Here is a 17,506-nt window from a genome sequence, read left to right as displayed (position 1 = left end):
GTCTTGTTTTTGTTGACTGTATAGAGCTTCTCCATCTTTGGCTGCATAGAATATAATCAATCTGATTTCGGTGTTGACCATCTGGTGATGTCCATGTGTAGAGTCTTCTCTTGTGTTGTTGGAAGAGGGTGTTTGCTATGACCAGTGCATTTTCTTGACAAAACTCTATTAGCCTTTGCCCTGCTCCATTCCGTACTCCAAGGCCAAATTTGCCTGTTACTCCAGGTGTTTCTTGACTTCCTACTTTTGCATTCCAGTCCCCTATAATGAAAAGGACATCTTTTTTGGGTGTTAGTTCTAAAACGTCTTGTAGGTCTTCATAGAACCGTTCAACTTCAGCTTCTTCAGTGTTACTGGTTGGGGCATAGACTTGGATTACTGTGATATTGAACGGTTTGCCTTGGAAACAAACAGAAATCATTCTGTCGTTTTTCAGAGTGCATCCAATACTGCATTTTGGACTCTTTTGTTGACCATGATGGCTACTCAATTTCTTCTAAGGGATTCCTGCCCACAGTAGTAGATATAATGGTCATCTGAGTTAAATTCACCCGTTCCAGTCCATCTTAATTCCCAGATTTCTAGAATGTCGACGTTCACTCTTGCCATCTCCTGTTTGACCACTTCCAGTTTGCCTTGATTCATGGACCTGACATTCCAGGTTCCTATGCAATATTGCTCTTTACAGCATTGGACCTTTTTTCTGTCACCAGTCACATCCACAACTGGGCGTTGTTTTTGTTTTGGCTCCATCGCTTCATTCTTTCTGGAGTTATTTCTCCACTGATCTCAAGAAGCATATTGGGCACCTACTGACCCGGGGAGTTCCTCTTTTAGTACTTTTCATACTGTTCATGGGGTTCTCAAGGCAAGAATACTGAAGTGGTTTGCCATTCCCTTCTCCAGTGGACCACATTCTGTCAGACCTCTCCACCATGACCCGTCCACCTTGGGTGGCCCCACAGGGCATGGCTTAGTTTCATTGAGTTAGACAAGGCTGTGGTCCATGTAATCAGATTGGCTAGTTTTCTGTGATTGTGGTTTCAGTGTGTCTGCCTTCTGATGCCCTCTTGCAACATCTACTGTCTTACTTGGGTTTCTCTTACCTTGGACATGGGGTATCTCTTCACGGCTGCGCCAGCAAAGTGCAGCTGCTGCTCCTTACCTTGGATGACGGGTATCTCCTCATGGCTGCCCCTCCTGACCTTGAATGTGGAGTAGCTCCTCTCAGAGGCCTCCAAAAGCTCTCACATTTGACCACTGTCTCTGGTCTAATGAAGACTCTCCTCACTCACCTCTCTTGGCTGTGCTCCTTCTCTTGCTCATCCTGAGGGGTCTGTCCCAGGGTCCCAGCCTTACTTTCTGCACTGATCAGGCCTTGCCACGTGAATGTCTCCCAGCCTGGGACTGTTTCTGGTGTCAGGTAACTGGGGCATTTAACTGTGAGATTAGTGAAAAGGCTTGCTGTCTAGCTGTGATATCAACTTAACTTGCAGTTTAACTCAATCAGCCAGTGTAGAGTCTAGTTTCACAGCAGGAGAGTTCACACATACAAATCAGTAGTTTTGAGAAACCTGATGAAATAATGGCTAGTTTACCCTGAAAAGCTTTGTAATCTAGAAGCCAACCATCTGAGTAAATGCCATCGTAATTAGATAATTATCCCAGCCCTGTGGTTGCCAGGGCCTTCTGCCAACATCCTTCTACCCAACTTGCTGCAGTTTCTGTCTCACAAGGCTTCCATTTCTCAGTTGCCTCACCAAAAAATAAAACTAGACCTGGTTCTTCCCTTTCAGAACATCCCCACTGGGTCCTCACTTCCTAGAGTTTTTTTTAATACATTTTCACTGTTCTTCCAGTCTTACCTTGTTACAGTTAAAATCTTAATATCATTGGGCTTTTAGCTTTCAACATTAATAGTGGAGCAAACTAATTTTAGTGACTATGCCCAGGCTTCACCATAATGCTGTGCATGGGACTGGCTTATAGAAAGGACAGATAGGACCCAGGTTTTCTGAGACTGAGTCAGATGATATCCAAGGTGGATTTCTTCTATATGAACTCTAATACAGGGTCCAGAGTTGGACCTTATATTGAACCTACTTTGTGTGTGTGTGTGTGTGTGTGTGTGAGCTCAGTTGTGTCCCGCTCTTTGCAACCCCATGGACTGTAGCCCACCAGGCTCCTCTATCCATGGAATTTTCCAGGCAAGAATACTGGATCAGGTTGCCATTTCCTACTCCACGGGGTCTTCCCAGCTCAGGGATTGAACCCACATCTCTTGCATCTCCTGCATTGGTAGGTGGATTCTTTACCACCTGGGAAGCCCATATGGAACCTAGACTTATTGTCAAACCACAGCAAATAGAAATATTGAAGTCTTCTCTAGAAACAATTTCCAGAGAAGCCTTTGGATGGTGGCAATCACCATAGTCCTCAAAAGCAGTGTTGTTTATTTTCTTCCTTCTTCTAGAACTGTTGTATGTATATACATTGGACATTAAAGTTGTGTGATTTTGATCATCAAATTAGAAGCTTAAATTACATTTCTACATTGAGGTCAGGGCAGTAATATCCAACTGTGGGTTTTTAATTCATTGGTTTTTAGAAAAAAACAATGTAATTACTGCTATAATTTGCCAAGACTTGTTAGAAAGCCTTGCTGCTGCTGCTAAGTCTCTTCAGTCGTGTCTGACTCTGTGCAACCCCAGAGACAGCAGCCCACCAGGCTCCCCCGTCCCTGGGATTCTCCAGGCAAGAACACTGGAATGGATTGCCATTTCCTTCTCCAAGGCATGAAAGTGAAAAGTGAAAGTGAAGTTGCTCAGTCGTGTGTCTGACTCTTACAGACCCCATGGACTGCAGCCCACCAGGCTCCTCCATCCATGGGATTTTCCAGGCAACAGTACTGGAGTGGGTTGCCATTGCCTTCTCCTGTTAGAAAGCCTTAAGAAATATTAATAACTTTAGCTCAATAATTACACTTAAGAAATTTATCATAAGGAAATAATCATGGGTGTGTGAATATGGTTTTAGTCAGAAGAGCTGCTTATCACAGTGAATACAGCAGTCTATCTAGATTTCAAAGATTTAATGACTGATTAAGTAGACTACAGTATTTCCATATAATGTTGACATTTAAAATAGTGCAATTGTGAAAAATTAATGACCTGAAAAGATGTTCATATTCATTAAGTTCATGTTCATGTTCATATTCATTATGTTGAAAAAACTCAGCTTAAAACAGGGCTGAAACTATATAAATCTTTTGTACAGTTGTACACACACACAGAGAAAAACAATATGGCAGGACATGCCTCGCAATGTCAGTGGTTATTTCTGTGTGGTAGAATTCTATGCAACTGCCTTTTCTTTCTTTTAGTTACCTGTGTGCGAGGTTGCTTCCGTCGTATCTGTCTCTTTGCAGCCCCATGGACTGTAGCCTGCCAGTCTCCTCTGGACATGGGGTTCTCCAGGCAAGAATACTGGAGTGGCTTGCCATTTCTTCTCCAAGGGATCAAGCCTATGCCTCTTATGTCTACCTGCATTGGCAGGCGGGTTCTTGCCACTAGAGCAACCATTTTCTACAGTATACAAGAAGTACTTTTCTGAAGAAAAAACAATTTTTTTAAGAGTTTGTTTCTCAACTTCTTGTCAATGTTCACTTTTAAAGGTGTTTCTGGTTGGGGTTTGCACAACACCTGAGAAGGTTTGGTTATTCCTGTCTGTGACTATGTTTAGGTTGACCGTCCCAAGGCTCATTAAATAGAAGACAACAAGCAGGGATTTCCCAGTTGTAAATGAAGGGGGAAGTGTAGCCTTTGTTAGCAAATCTTCCAGGCTTAGGAATGGCCAAACTGAGCACAACAGTTTTCTTTGCAGATAAAATTTAGCAGAAAATTATAAAATGTCCACTAAATGTGATATTTTGAACAACCAAATGAAATGATTTTGACTTTTTTTTCTTTAACCCACTTTGATCTCCTTGTACCTGTGACTCAAGGCCCTAGTAAGAGTGGAGAAAAAGGATATTTATTGACGGTTCCCACAGAGAAAATAGATCATTTCAATTGTAGTGATTCAATTCAATTCAAATTGTCAAACTTTTATTGAGTAACTAGGTGGGAGTCTGGCACTGGATTAGAAACAGTGGGCATTCAAATAACTCACGAAGACAAATGTCCTGGAGGAACTCACAGTTTTTACATAAAGACAGACAAATTAATAAATATCTCCTAAATATAAAATGGGCTTCAATATAAGCACTGGGTCATCAGAGCAAGTCATGGCAGCTCAGGAGAGGGAGAGGCTAATTCCAACCAAGGGAGCAGGAAAGATTTCTTAGAGGAAGTGAGATTCTGGCCCACTTCTGAGTAAAGAGAAGTGTATTAGTCCCCTGTTAGCTATAGGAAACGAAATTCCAACTAGCTTGAATTTTAAAAAGCAGCTCATCAGCTTCTAGAATAAGGATGTCTTGCTTTAGGCAAGGTAGATACAGGAGCTAACATGATGATGTCAGATTTAGTTTCCCTCTCTGTGCTGACTTTGCAGCAGTCAAGTTCTCCACAAAGATGACTGCTGAAGGTAGAAACTTATATTCTTAGGGCTGGTAATCCAGGCCCTTCTATTTCCCAACAACCATTGATTAAAAATCAATGAAGATTCTCATTGGCTCTGCTTAGCAACCTGCCATTCTAAGCCAATTGTTATGGCAGTGGGTCACGTGCTCACCACTGGAGGGAGCTGGGCACGGGCAGACACCATGACTGACAATTCCACCAGACCAGGTAGAACTGGGCAACTGTGGCCTCTCCCAGAAGCAATAGAAAGTACAGGGAGCTGAGCAGAACTACTGGGCAAATACTACCATTACCATATTTCATTTCAGATGGGTAGAGTGTTGTAAGGTTTACGAGGGCAATGCCTTTGTGAGCAAAGGAAAGAGCCTGGGACTGGGATGTGATGGTGGGAAAATGCAAAATAAGTTTTGAAAAGAGTGAGTACAAGATGCTGGTGGTGACAGAGGAATTCTATACTGATGATTACAGTCTCTGAACTGAGAAAATTTTAATGATGTGTTTTCTTTTACTTAGACACTTATGACTGGGCAGTTTTGCATATACATGCAACCATACATACAGCAATTATTTAAATGTAATGGGGACTTACTATTTGAAGTATATCCTGTGAATACTTTCGTGAAGCAAAAAATTAATCTGTCACCAAAACACTGACCTTCAATGTTTCTGTCTTATATTTTCAAAAGATTATATATTGACTTTGCTTAGAAAATGTATACTTACACTAAATCTCTTTATCAAAAGGTGAATTTTATTTCATTTAAAATATAACTCAGCCTAGACTGTGTACTGCCCATTTCTAGTAAATAATAAATGTATACAAATGCTTCCTTGAACTTACATCAGTAATTATAAAATCATCTACCAGTTTTAAAAGCCTATTTGGATGAGACATTTGTTTGTTCCTTGGCATAGCAGAGACTAAATGTAAATTCATCTCATGATTCACAAGATCCCCATGGGCTATGGTGATATTGGTGATTGAAACTGTACCAATTGATGTTTTAATCCTTTCTGTCCTTCAGAAAGAAAAGAAATCAAAACCTATGTTTTTGTTATTTATAATTCATTGCATCAAGCTCAGATTGTAGATAGTATACAGAGTTAGATCCTTACTAAATGAATTTAAAATATAAATTAGATATGTGGGATTCTGACCTTGAGAAATAAATTGTAGAGGTGACAAATTGGTGAAAAATTCAAGCTAAAAAATCCAAACAGAGATGATGAAGTATTCTGTTATTTGTAATTGCTGGTCATGGACTGTGGCATAGACATAAAAGGTCAATTTCCAGCTCAGACTCTGTCTTGAACTTCATAATTTTGGGCATGGTAACTCTCTTCACTCTGCATGAATTTCCCTGTTTACACACTGATTCATATTTTACAGAGAAGTTGGAACAATATAAGAAATAATAAATATGAAGCACTTTATGTTCTTCAGAATGAAGACCCCCAAATAAATGAAATAATAGTAAGGTTGTTGTTCAGTCGCTCAGTGTGTCCAGCTCTTTGTGACCCTCACAGACTGCAGCACGCCAGGCCACCCTGTCCATCATCAACTCCTGGAGCTTGCTCAGACTCATGTCCATTGAGTCGGTGATGCCATCCAACCATCTCATCCTCTGTCACCTTCTTCTCCTCTTGCCTTCAATCTTTCCTAGCATCAGGGTCTTTTCCAGTGAGTCAGCTCTTCACATCAGAAAGCCAAATGATTAGAATGTCGGTTTTAGCATCAGACCTTCCAATGAATAGTCAAGGTTGATTTCTTTTAGGATTGACTGGTTTGATCTCCTTGCTGTCCAAGGAATTCTCAAGAGTCTTCTCCAGCACCACGATTTGAAAGCATCAATTCTTTAGCATCAGCCTTTTTTATGGTCGAATAATAGGGTACACTATATGAAATAACTCCTTATAAAACAAGTAAATTAGGGATGGAATTTGATACTTTAGAAGGATTAATTTCAAAATATGATTTTACAAAATGTTAAACTAGCACATCTAGAATCAATCAATCTAGAAAAAATTGACTCATACGGAACTTTTGTAAAACATATTTTGCAATATGCAAAGTTATGCCTTTGTGATTTAATTAATGCTCAATACATTACTCAATTGATATGTGTACTCAAGAGATATGTGTCATTTAAAATTATGATTAACAAAAAGTCATATGATTGTTATCTGCCTTTTAGATATTTTGTATAATACTAAGCATACTTACTAATATAAAATAAAGTCTTGAAAACCCATAGATATTAGGCAGAAGAGCCATGTGTGCCCTATCCTGTAGTTTTCTTGAGGACCAGACTAATGATAGTAAGGTAAGGAATTTCCCAAGATGGTTGAAATCCATATATCCAGCCAGAATATATTCCACAGGAGGCAACTGACATAGTCACAAAATTTTAAACAAGGTGCAATATGTAGTATTGCTTTCATGTTTAATAACAGAATATCCTGAACAACTTGGGCTTCCCTAGTAGCTCAGCTGGTAAAGAATCCACCTGCAACCTGGGTTGGGAAGATCCCCTGGAGAAGGGAAAGTCTACTACTCACTCCAGTATTTCATGGACTCCGAGAAAGTCCATGGAGAATTTCATGGACTATGTAGTCCATGGGGTCACAAAGAGTCATACAGGACTGAGTGGCTTTCACTTTCATCCTGATCAAACTAATATCCATGTCCAGTTGTGGAACAAGGTTTCAAGAATGGGATCAATGTCCAAAAAAGATGGGATAAAAAATGAGCAGCCCGCCTCCTCCCTGCCTCCTAAATAGACGCAGCACAGCTGAAGAAACTGTTGTTCAGTCGCTAAGTCGTGTCCTACTCTTTGTAACTCCATGGACTGCAGCATGCCAGGCTTTCCTGTCCTCCACTATCTCCTAGAGTTTGCCCAAATTCACATCCACTGGGTTGGTCATGCCATCTAGCCATCTCATCATCTGTCGCCCCCTCCTTCTCCTGCATCAGAGTCATTTCCAATGAGTCAGCTTTTTGCATCAGGTGACCAAAGTATTGGAGCTTCAGCATCAGTCCTTCCAATGAATATTCAGGGTTTATTTCTTTTAGGATTGACTGGTTTGATCTCTTTGTTGTCCAAAGGACTCTCAAGAGTCTTCTCCAACACCACAGCTTAAAAATATCAATTCTTTGGCACTCAGCTTTCTTTACGGTCCAGCACTCACATCCGTACAGGACTACTGTAAAAACCATAGCTTTGACAATACAGACCTCTGTTGGCAAAGTGATATTTCTGCTTTTGAATATGCTGTCTGGGTTTGTCATAGCTTTCCTTCCAAGGAGAACACATCTTTTAATCTCATGGCTCAGGTCACTGTCTGCAATGATTTTGGAGCCCAAGAAAATAAAATCTGTCACTATTTCCACTTTTTATATTTGCCATGAAGTGATAGGACCAGATACCATGATGTTTTTTTTTTTTTTAATGTTGAGTTTTGAGCCAGGGTTTTCACTCTCCTCTTTCACCCTCATCCAGAGGCTCTTTAGTTCCTCTTCACTTTCTGCCATTAGAGCGGTATCATCTGCATATCTGAGGTTATTGCTATTTCTACCAGCAATCTTGATTCCAGTTTGTGAGTCATCCACCCTGGCATTTTGCACGATGTACTCTGCATGTAAGTTAAATAAGTGGGGTGACAATATACAGCTTTGTCGTACTCCTTTCCCAATTTTGAAACAGTCAGTTGTTCCATGTCCAGTTCTAACTGTTGCTTCTTAACTCACAGAAGAAACTGATGTTGAAAGCATGAAAGAGAAGCGGCAATTGTTGGCCTTCATTTCCAAGAATTCTTCCAGGTCTGTCTCTTATTCTATATCCTGTTCCCAATTTCCCTTCATTTCTTGACTCTTTTTCCCCTGATCCTTAGGTGAACATGCTGTCTGTCTCTCACCCCTAATTTTGTCAACCTTGTTTTGGACAAGTAATTCTGTTTTTCATCTTTTAAGCTTCTCCATGACTTGACTATTGATGACTTAGTTATCCACCTATTTCTCATGTACAAAAAAACCATGAATAAAAGACATCTGCTCCTTTTCCCCGTGGCAGCCCAGTGGAGCCTGAACCAAGATGCTGTTTGATTACAAAATGAGATCTAGTTTAAAATCAACAAAAAGATTTTGAGTAGGATCCAGCAAAATCTGGCACATAGGTCATCATGCTCTTCCTGGATAGGTTAGGATCATTGACCATCCCTTACTAATCACCCAATGCCTGTGACAGAGATTGGCCTCCATTGCAATTCTTGGTACATAAAAGGACTTCAGGAATTATTTAGTAAAAGAATGAATAAATTATTATAAGCACCAGCTATAAGATCTGGAACTGATTACACTGGTTTTTGAGGATGTGTGTGCGTGTGTGTGTGTGTGTGTGTGTGTGTGCACGCGTGTGCTTAGTCACTCAATTGTGTCCCTCTCTTTGCAACCCCAAGGACTGTAGCCTGCTGGGCTCCTCTGTCCATAGAAATTTCCAGGCGAGAATACTGGAGTGTGTTGTCATTTCTTTCTCCAGGGGATCTTCTGAACCCAGGGATCAAACCTGCATCTCCTGCATTGGCAGGCAGATTCTTTACCACTAGCACCACCTGGGAAGCACTTTCGAAGGTGTGCATGAATTTATAAAATGTGATGAATCTTTAATTAGTAGAACATATTTGGTGAAGATTTCCATTCACATTTCTTTTAAGGAAAGAAAGCAGGAAAAAACTCAGCACATCTACTTGTCATCACTTTCAGAACATCTGTGGTTTTAAAACAACTTTGAAAATAGTCGCTTGCCTAGAGTAAGGTCTGACTTCTGCTGTATAAGCAGTAAAATGTTTTAACTTCATATGTACTCATACTTACCCTCATGGAGGGCAATTAATAAAACACCAACTATGGAGCCCAAATCTTCACACTCTGGTTCTTACAGGGGGTTATGTAGATGTATACTCAACTCATTAAAATTAAGTCAAAATAAAGAAAAAGAGGAAGGTAACAACAGATGCAACATCCCAATCTCTTGCATGAAAAACTGCACATTTCCTCTAGGAATCCCAAATAAGAATGTTTACAGAAGCAGCTGATGAAAGCAGTATGGGCTGGCATATAAAATGCTTACTGTTTAGCAGGAGGAAACGTCTTAAATAGCGTGCATCTCTCTCTCCATCAGCTGGTGCTCAGTGTTTGCATTTCTCCAGGTTGATCGGCTGGATGTGGATAGCTTGTTTAGTAACATCGAATCGGTGCATCAGCTATCAGCCAAGCTGCTGTCATTGTTGGAAGAGGCCACGACAGACGTAGAACCAGCCATGCAAGTAATCGGTATGTTTATTCTCGTCTCAAGTTCTCCAATACAACAGGAAATAATATTTTAATAGCCTCCCATTGCTTTGGTTTTATGTTTCTGACTCACCAAGCTTCCCAGGAGATATATAAATGCTAAACGCATCTTAGGGCTCATTGTAATTACACACACTCTGTATTTATTTTCACAAGGGTTTCTATCTATTTGCTGAAGTCCCTCAGTAGCACTAAGCACGCCATTTGCTTTTTAAATTTCCAATCTTTCAACCTCTTTGCCTTCCAGATGTTCTCTTATTTAGTTTTATGGCTAACAGTTACTTGATTCTTAAAGAATTAAACATTTAAATACTTTAATAGCTTTACTGATTTTAGTCACAGTGTCTCATTCATCTCACAACTAGGAATCCACTGATTCTGGGACTGTAACATTTGCAAGGAGAGTTTATATGATCATTAAAACTTAACAACTACTTTTCCATGCTTTTCCTTTTTCTCTATATTGTTTGCTTTTCAAATATGTTTCTACTCCCACACAGTCATAGATAATTTTCTTATTCTGATAAGATTTTGAAAAAAAATACAGAGAAATCACTGGAAAAGTGTTGGGTCAAATTTTTGTTCCCTCTATATTCGCCATTCATTGGGCATTTATGTATCAAATCACCTAATGAATATTTATTAAGCAGTAGCATATGCCAGGATTCTTAGGAGCATCAAGGAAATACTGTGTTGTGAACTACTTGAAGGCGATTGCCACAACCAAGATACCACAGACACAGTGCCATGTAGGCCAAATTTTTTTTTAATGTGCTGTAATCATTTTTTTCTGTTTCACACAAAATATTCAATATTACTCATTACAAAATATTAAAACAATTTGGGAGTATACAGTGTAATTCAACCCACCAACGCAACGAGCATCCCCTTAAATAACCATTATTATCAGTTTGATATGCGTCCTTCCTTTGAGACACACACACACTCACACCTTATATTTTTATTCCCCCTCATTATGTCTTTGTTAATGGGGCTTCCCAGGTAGCTCAGCGGTAAAAGAATCTGCCTGCCCGGAGCTGCAGGAGTTGCAGGTTTGATCCCTGGGTCCGGAAAATCCCTCAGAGGAGGAAAAGGCAACCCACTCCAATATTCTTGCCTGGAGAATCCCAAGGACAGAGGAGTCTGGTGGGCTACAGTCAATAGGAGCTCAAAGAGTTGGGCACGACTGAAGAGACTTAGCATGCACACACACAGTGGAAAAATGGCATGAAATTGATTTTGTTTCATATTTAAGGAAGATCCAAAATTTAATAAGTAAGACTGATCTTACACAAAAGTGAAACAACCTGGGCCATTTGTAGTGTTTTATATGTCAAAAGGCCAGCCCGCTTAAAAATATTCTCCCACAGACAGTTTTTAATTGTCATTTCTTGTGATTAAATGTCCCCATTATATACTGCAGAACTTGAGGCCACAAAGAGAATACATTTATATGGGGAATCAGAGAATTCTTGAAAATGTTGCTTGGGCTTAAAGTATCAAGTCAGATTTCAGTAAGTGAGGTCCATGTTGAGAAGACTGAGTGGAAATAATAGCGAGAACAAAACCATGGACAGCAAATGCCAAGTGTGTTTAGGAAATGGTGAGTGACCAAGCTGGGCTGGAGCAAAGGATTCACGTAAGGGAGGAGTGAGAAATGAATCTGTTAAGTGTAGAACAGGGACCAGCTGTTCCTGGAATCAAAGTTTGGGATTTACTCTACAGGTAATGAGGAGCCATTAAAAGATTTTTCAGCAAGGATGTGATGAGACACAAAAGTTTCTGGAGAAAAGAAACTATGGCAGGTATGAACAGAATGGATAGAAAGAGAAAATGAGTCCTGGACCAAATAAACAAGTCATAGATAATTTAGCCATGTGGTAAGAAGCAGCTAGGCTAATGTGGATACACTGAGAATAGAAAATAGGAGTCAGATTCAAGAGAAATGTGGAAAAAGCACAAACAAAATGTAGGGGTTGGTTGTATTTGCTGGAATCAAAAACAGTTCCAGGTGTAAATAGTCTTGTATTCTGATTTGTCTAGAACATCTTGGTTTTAACCTGTTCAAGCATCCAGTCCAGTTTAGCATTTGTCCAGGACTTCCTCATTTTTTAAGGATGATCGTTATTTATAGTTGCACCACAGAGATTTGGTAAGACCTCTTCATCACACTTTAATTTCTGACATGGCTTCTCTTAGCAGAGTCAGGTGCATTTGAAAGAGTTCTCATGTGGTAAACTCTGAAAGAGAGCCCGTCGCCCTTTTCCTAACCTTTTCTAGTCTCAAGGATACTTATATCTTCCTTTGAAGTACAGCACGCAGGGAATCGACTGATAAAATGAAGCCTTTTGGAAATGAACAGCTAGCAAGAGCTAACTGCTTCCTGTTCTGGTGGGGGCAGGAGATGTACTTGATGCCATAAGTTCTGCAGCCACTGGGTAGAGCAGCAAGAGGGGTCATGACCCACACTGGGTGGCTTATGCCCTATGCCATGACTAGCGGGAGGCATGAAGCCCCTAGAATGACAGTCAGTGGGTTTAGAGGGACACGTAGAGAATTAAAGATTAGATGCAAATGAAATACGTGTAGGAAGTGGAGGCCATTTGTGTCAAAGGTGATTTTCTGACCATATTGTAAATGCTACTGTTGACTTTAATTCAGAAAATGCAATGTGTTCATGCAGATTATCATATGAATACATATTTTGGTGGAGCATCACAGTAAAATGCTTTTTACTAAAGTAAGAAATCTATGGACCAGAAGTATTGTAGTGTGTATGTAATATACCGGTCATATTCTATTTATTGAAATGGTAACTGGAGTTAAAGTTCATATGTAGTTTTATGTATATAAAATTGAAGCGAACTATATATAATATTCAGACAATATGCACACTTTTTTTGGTGTTGGTTGGTCACTAACTGGCTTTTAGAAATTGCATATTGTTCAAAATCAGTTAGAAGTCTTTAGTTAAGATATTCAACAAACCGATGGAAAAAGTAACTTCAGTTTGTTAGTCTTCACGATTGCAATTACTGAAAACAAAATTTGTCCCTAGGGAAACAAGGAATTAACTGAAAGATAATTAAACAATGAGAGATCATATTGTATAAAAGATTTAATTGTGAAACTTTGTAATTGTATTTTGGAAGACTTGAATTATGAAAAGAAGCTTTGGCAGAACTTCTATTTAGTAGGATAAAGTTATGTACCCTATATCAGATTTCACAATATCTAGAAAAATATTTCAAAATCACAGAGAGAAACAACTTGTTTAATGAGTTTCACTTTGCAAAAAGAGAGAAGAGAAAATGGAAGCAAGAAGACAAGAACTTTGAAAATATTTAAGCTCAAATATTTATATATTTTAATATAGAGAGATATATAATCTGAATTTTAATATCTTACATTTAGTAGAACTTTCTCTGAGCTTATGAGGTGCCTCTGTGTTAGGAGGAAAGTATTTTCACAATTAAAAATATTATGGTTTTTATATTTGAGCAGCCAAATAAATAATGCTAGCATTAGATTTTAACCACAGAACAAAACAGAGTCCACACTGATATGAATAAATGAGGAGAAAGGAAAGCTCTTCCTTACTTAAATTTCAACAAGTAAATATAAAGGAAAGAGGAAAATTTTAAATCTCCATTAGGTCAAAACTATAGTCATAGTCATAATTATTACAGAAGATGCTGCTGAGTGATGCCATATTTATTGAGTGAAAGTTTGAGGAGAAATATATTTTCATAGTTTCAAAGTGTCTCCAACATAAGTATTAACTTCAAAGGAAAAGACGGTAACTTTTCCCTGAGAAACCAGGCAACGAGTATCTTAACCAAGCGAGTGATCAAGGTCAACAGTAGCAGGAAATAACACACATTCATCTCATGAACGCTGTGACACAGGGCACCGCATCATATCTGCGGTACTTTTGTCCAGAAAGATGTGCAATTAGGTCCAATCATTAGAAAACATTAGACAATAGCAAATTCAAATGAAAGACACTGAAAGTAACTGATTAATATGGTTGTAAAATGCCAAAGTCATTAAAGACACTGTAGGCTGCGGAGGAGCTCTTGAAGACCGCAGAAGATAAGGGAGGAGATAACAAAAAAAATGCAAGTGGGAGCCTGTATAGACTAGAATGGGACGATACCATTAGTGTCAAAATTCCAAGTAAAGTCTTTAGTTAAGAGTATTAGAGCAAATGTCATTTCCTAGTACTGAAAATTGTACTATGTTGATGGAATATTGGGGAAAATGAGTGAGGGATATTTGAAAACTACTGGCACTATTTTTGCAAAAACATAAAAGTAATTCAAAATGCTTAAAATATAATGGTTTGCAGAGAAAACCCAACTGAAGTTGTTCACAATTTCAAGTTTACTAAGGAGAAATTGCAATACTGAGGAAGATTATATAAAATTTATGAAAATAAAAAGTAAACCAGTAAGACCGTAGTTGAAAGAGTTGGAGGCATGATTTTAATTTCCCTACCCTTTATATCTGGCCTGGCTTCATGACTTTCTTTGACCAACAAAAGTAATATTCTACAATGGCCTTGTGACAGTCACTGTTTGCCTCGAGAGAGAGAAGTTTCAAGCAACCCAGTCAGGCCAGTCAACACAGCCAAGGCCTTGAACATGTGAGTCAGGCCCTCCTTGGCCAGCTGACTTCATGCTACAGACTGCAAACGTATCAATAAATCCCATTAACACCACAAGGAAACAGGCCATCCCAGCTGAGCTCTACTCATATCATCAACCTGGAGAATCATGAGCAGATAAATGGTGTTGTTTTAAGCCTTTAAAATTTCCTTGGGGTGGGGAAGGGGGGTGATTTCCTGCATCAACAGCTAACTAATAGAGAGAAGATAGAGCTAAGATACAGAGAAGAGATTAACTAATTCAGCTCAGATAATAAAGAAAAACTTGATTTGGAAGGTGGCTTTTAAGCGAGGACTTGAATTTACAAAGATGGAGATTTGAGCAAAGGACTTCTCAAATGACATAGCACAGAGGCAGAAGGCAGAAGAATATGGGAAGTTCCTATAAAGGACAGCAGTTCAATATGACTGGAGCATAGTGACAAGGAGAACAAGTCGCCATATCAATGGAGTTCACTGCCACTTTCCATCACTAAATCTTTCATCTTGCTTTCCAAAAGGTAAACCGATTTGGGGTGACATTTTCCAAAATCATGCTTCCTAAAGCACAGCTGTTCCATTTCTTTGTCCTTAGATCGCACAAAATGGTCTGTGATTCACAGTTCTAGTGCCAAAGGAGAAACTTTCCTGGTACATAGATAAGCCAGGAGAGCTTTACTCAATTAAAAAAAAAAAAAAAACTTGGGATTTGGATGAGGTTCAAGTTTAAGCACAGCAAAGCACATGTTTGTAGATCGGAGAACACTGGGAAATTGTCTGGACTATCATGCCAAGACAGAAACTGGATTTTAAAATCTTGACTTAGGCAACCTGCCTAGATAGGAAATGGGTTTGAAATGTTTAGGAAAGGGAGTGTGAGAAGTGGACTCTTGTTTCCACTTAAAGATCATTTTGTAACAAATGAATAGTAAACCAGGACCAAACAAGTAAAGTGATAGTGCAGAGTTGGAGAACACACAGGCTGCAATCTCAGGTTGATTTAGTTTATATCCAGGCTCAGCAGTTGCTAGATGTGGGCTTGCAGGCGAGTCACAAACCCCACTGAACTAAATTTGAGGCAATAATACCTATCCCACAGAGTGTTTATGAAGATTAAATAAAATAATGTATATGATGATAACCAGTGCCCATCCTTCATCAGTAGCCAATGCACGATGTTACTAACTTGTTACGACCCTGAGAATATTAAACATACACACCTATTCACAAAGCTTGATTTCTTATATACAAAATGTGAACTTTTTAGAGATCCTGATCATGTTTTTCAATCAAAGATCCCTGGGCGTGTGTGGTTTCCAGGTGTTCCCAATATCTGTGCATCTTGATAATTTATCTATCTATTGATACTTTGGCAACGTGTTTCCTCCTATGGAGGATGATTTGAGATACCGAGTATCATTTCCACATTTGAAAGTGAGCAGCAATTACAGTAGTGGTCCTCAAGGAACTGTGCCTTCTGGTATTCACACTGCCATGCAGTCTGGTCCCATAACGACTCTAGATGGTCCTGAGAGTCATCAGCTAATACAATGCATAGGAAGAGACCCTGTGCCGAAGTCTTAAGGCTGGCATAGCCTTGAGAAAGCTGGACGTTTCTACATTTTGTTGATTTGGGGAGCCTGCCATTTAAGAAATCCAGCCACCCCAGTGGAATATCACATGGAGAAAGATTAGAGCTGAGACTATCCTAGTGAGAAAGTGGTCCCACTGTCCCAGCCTCCCTGCCAAGGCACCCAGGCTTGGGAATGAGCCATCTCGGACCAGCCAGCCAGTTAAGCCCCTGAATGACAGCAGCCCCAGCAAACCTCAAGTAAAGCAGAACCGCTGAGCTGATACCTGCCAACCCACAGAATCAGAAGAGATCAAATGGTGGCTGGTCTTAAGACACTAACTTTTAGGGTGGTTTGTTACATAGTGACAGAGAACCAAAACAGGGCTATGTCCTCTTCTATAAATTTTCAACAATGTCGTAATGTTTCAAAGTATTTTTAAAAGACTGAGTTCTGAACATGTGTGAGGTTGGTTACTTTCTCTGCTTACTTCACACACCGGGTAAAGAGAACCAGAGCTGACGGAAGCTTGTGGTATAGGAATTACAGTTTCTCACATGCTTTTTCCTCAGGGTGAGTTTATCCTCGGAGACAAATACGGTATAGAGCTTTCTGTTCTTTGAAGATGGAGTGGGTGAAGCACTGTTACTCTGCGGCAGTGCTTTGTTCTCCTAAAGCTGTGTCTCTTGTATGTCCCTGAAGCAGGAATCTGTGCCCTTAGCAGTGATTCTGTGAAAAGAGATTAGTCATTGACAATGATGCTGTGTGGGAGATGCCACAAAGTAGTTCACCTGAATCTGGTACTATTATATCGCATGCACGTGTGTGTGTGTGTGTGCATGTGTGTGTGTGTGCGTATGTGTGTGTGTGTTACTCAGAACATGGAAAGGCCTGGCCTTGTTCATCCTGATCAGTGAGGGCAGGTTTGGGAGCTTCACCCCTGCTCAGTGGGATATGTGAGGCCAGCAGGTGGACAGAGACCCAGACACAGCAGTGAAAGGTCAGGGCGTTTTATTCCAAATACTGTCGGTAACAAGAAAGCTGTCAGCTTCAGAAAGAAAGGTGGAGAGGGGTGGTTCAAGGTCAAGTACACACAAATCCACAGAGGAAAGGAAAAATCAGCAGGAGGCAGTCACCAGGATACAATGCAAAAGTTGGACCTCCGGTCTCCTGAGCGAGGTCAGGCTGGGCCCCAGGTCTACCAGGACTTATTTCTCATAATAAAAAGAAAACCGGGAGGGCTTAGTAACAAGTTTTGTAGTTCTGTTCTCTGAGGAGAAAGTGAAGTTCTACAATGTGGAACTGGCTCCTGGGGGTCACTGGCTGAGTTGTGCTGTTAGCCTTGAAAGGAGTGGTGGGA

At 39.8% G+C, this 17,506-nt stretch overlaps 1 protein-coding gene across 1 annotated transcript in view; it reads left to right on the top strand.

The window, feature by feature from the left end:
- The window catches only part of ARHGEF38 (Rho guanine nucleotide exchange factor 38), a 147,373-nt gene that overhangs the window by 64,859 nt on the left and 65,008 nt on the right, over positions 1-17,506 (top strand). The window contains exon 3 of the mRNA XM_005681342.3: positions 9,786-9,909. Coding sequence (XP_005681399.2) covers positions 9,786-9,909 — 124 coding nt within the window. The remainder of the gene's footprint in view (positions 1-9,785; positions 9,910-17,506) is intronic.

This window comes from Capra hircus, chromosome 6 (genome assembly GCF_001704415.2).
Source record: "Capra hircus breed San Clemente chromosome 6, ASM170441v1, whole genome shotgun sequence".
NCBI classification, from domain to species: Eukaryota; Metazoa; Chordata; class Mammalia; order Artiodactyla; family Bovidae; genus Capra; species Capra hircus.
This window is presented reverse-complemented; position numbering and strand designations above follow the sequence as displayed.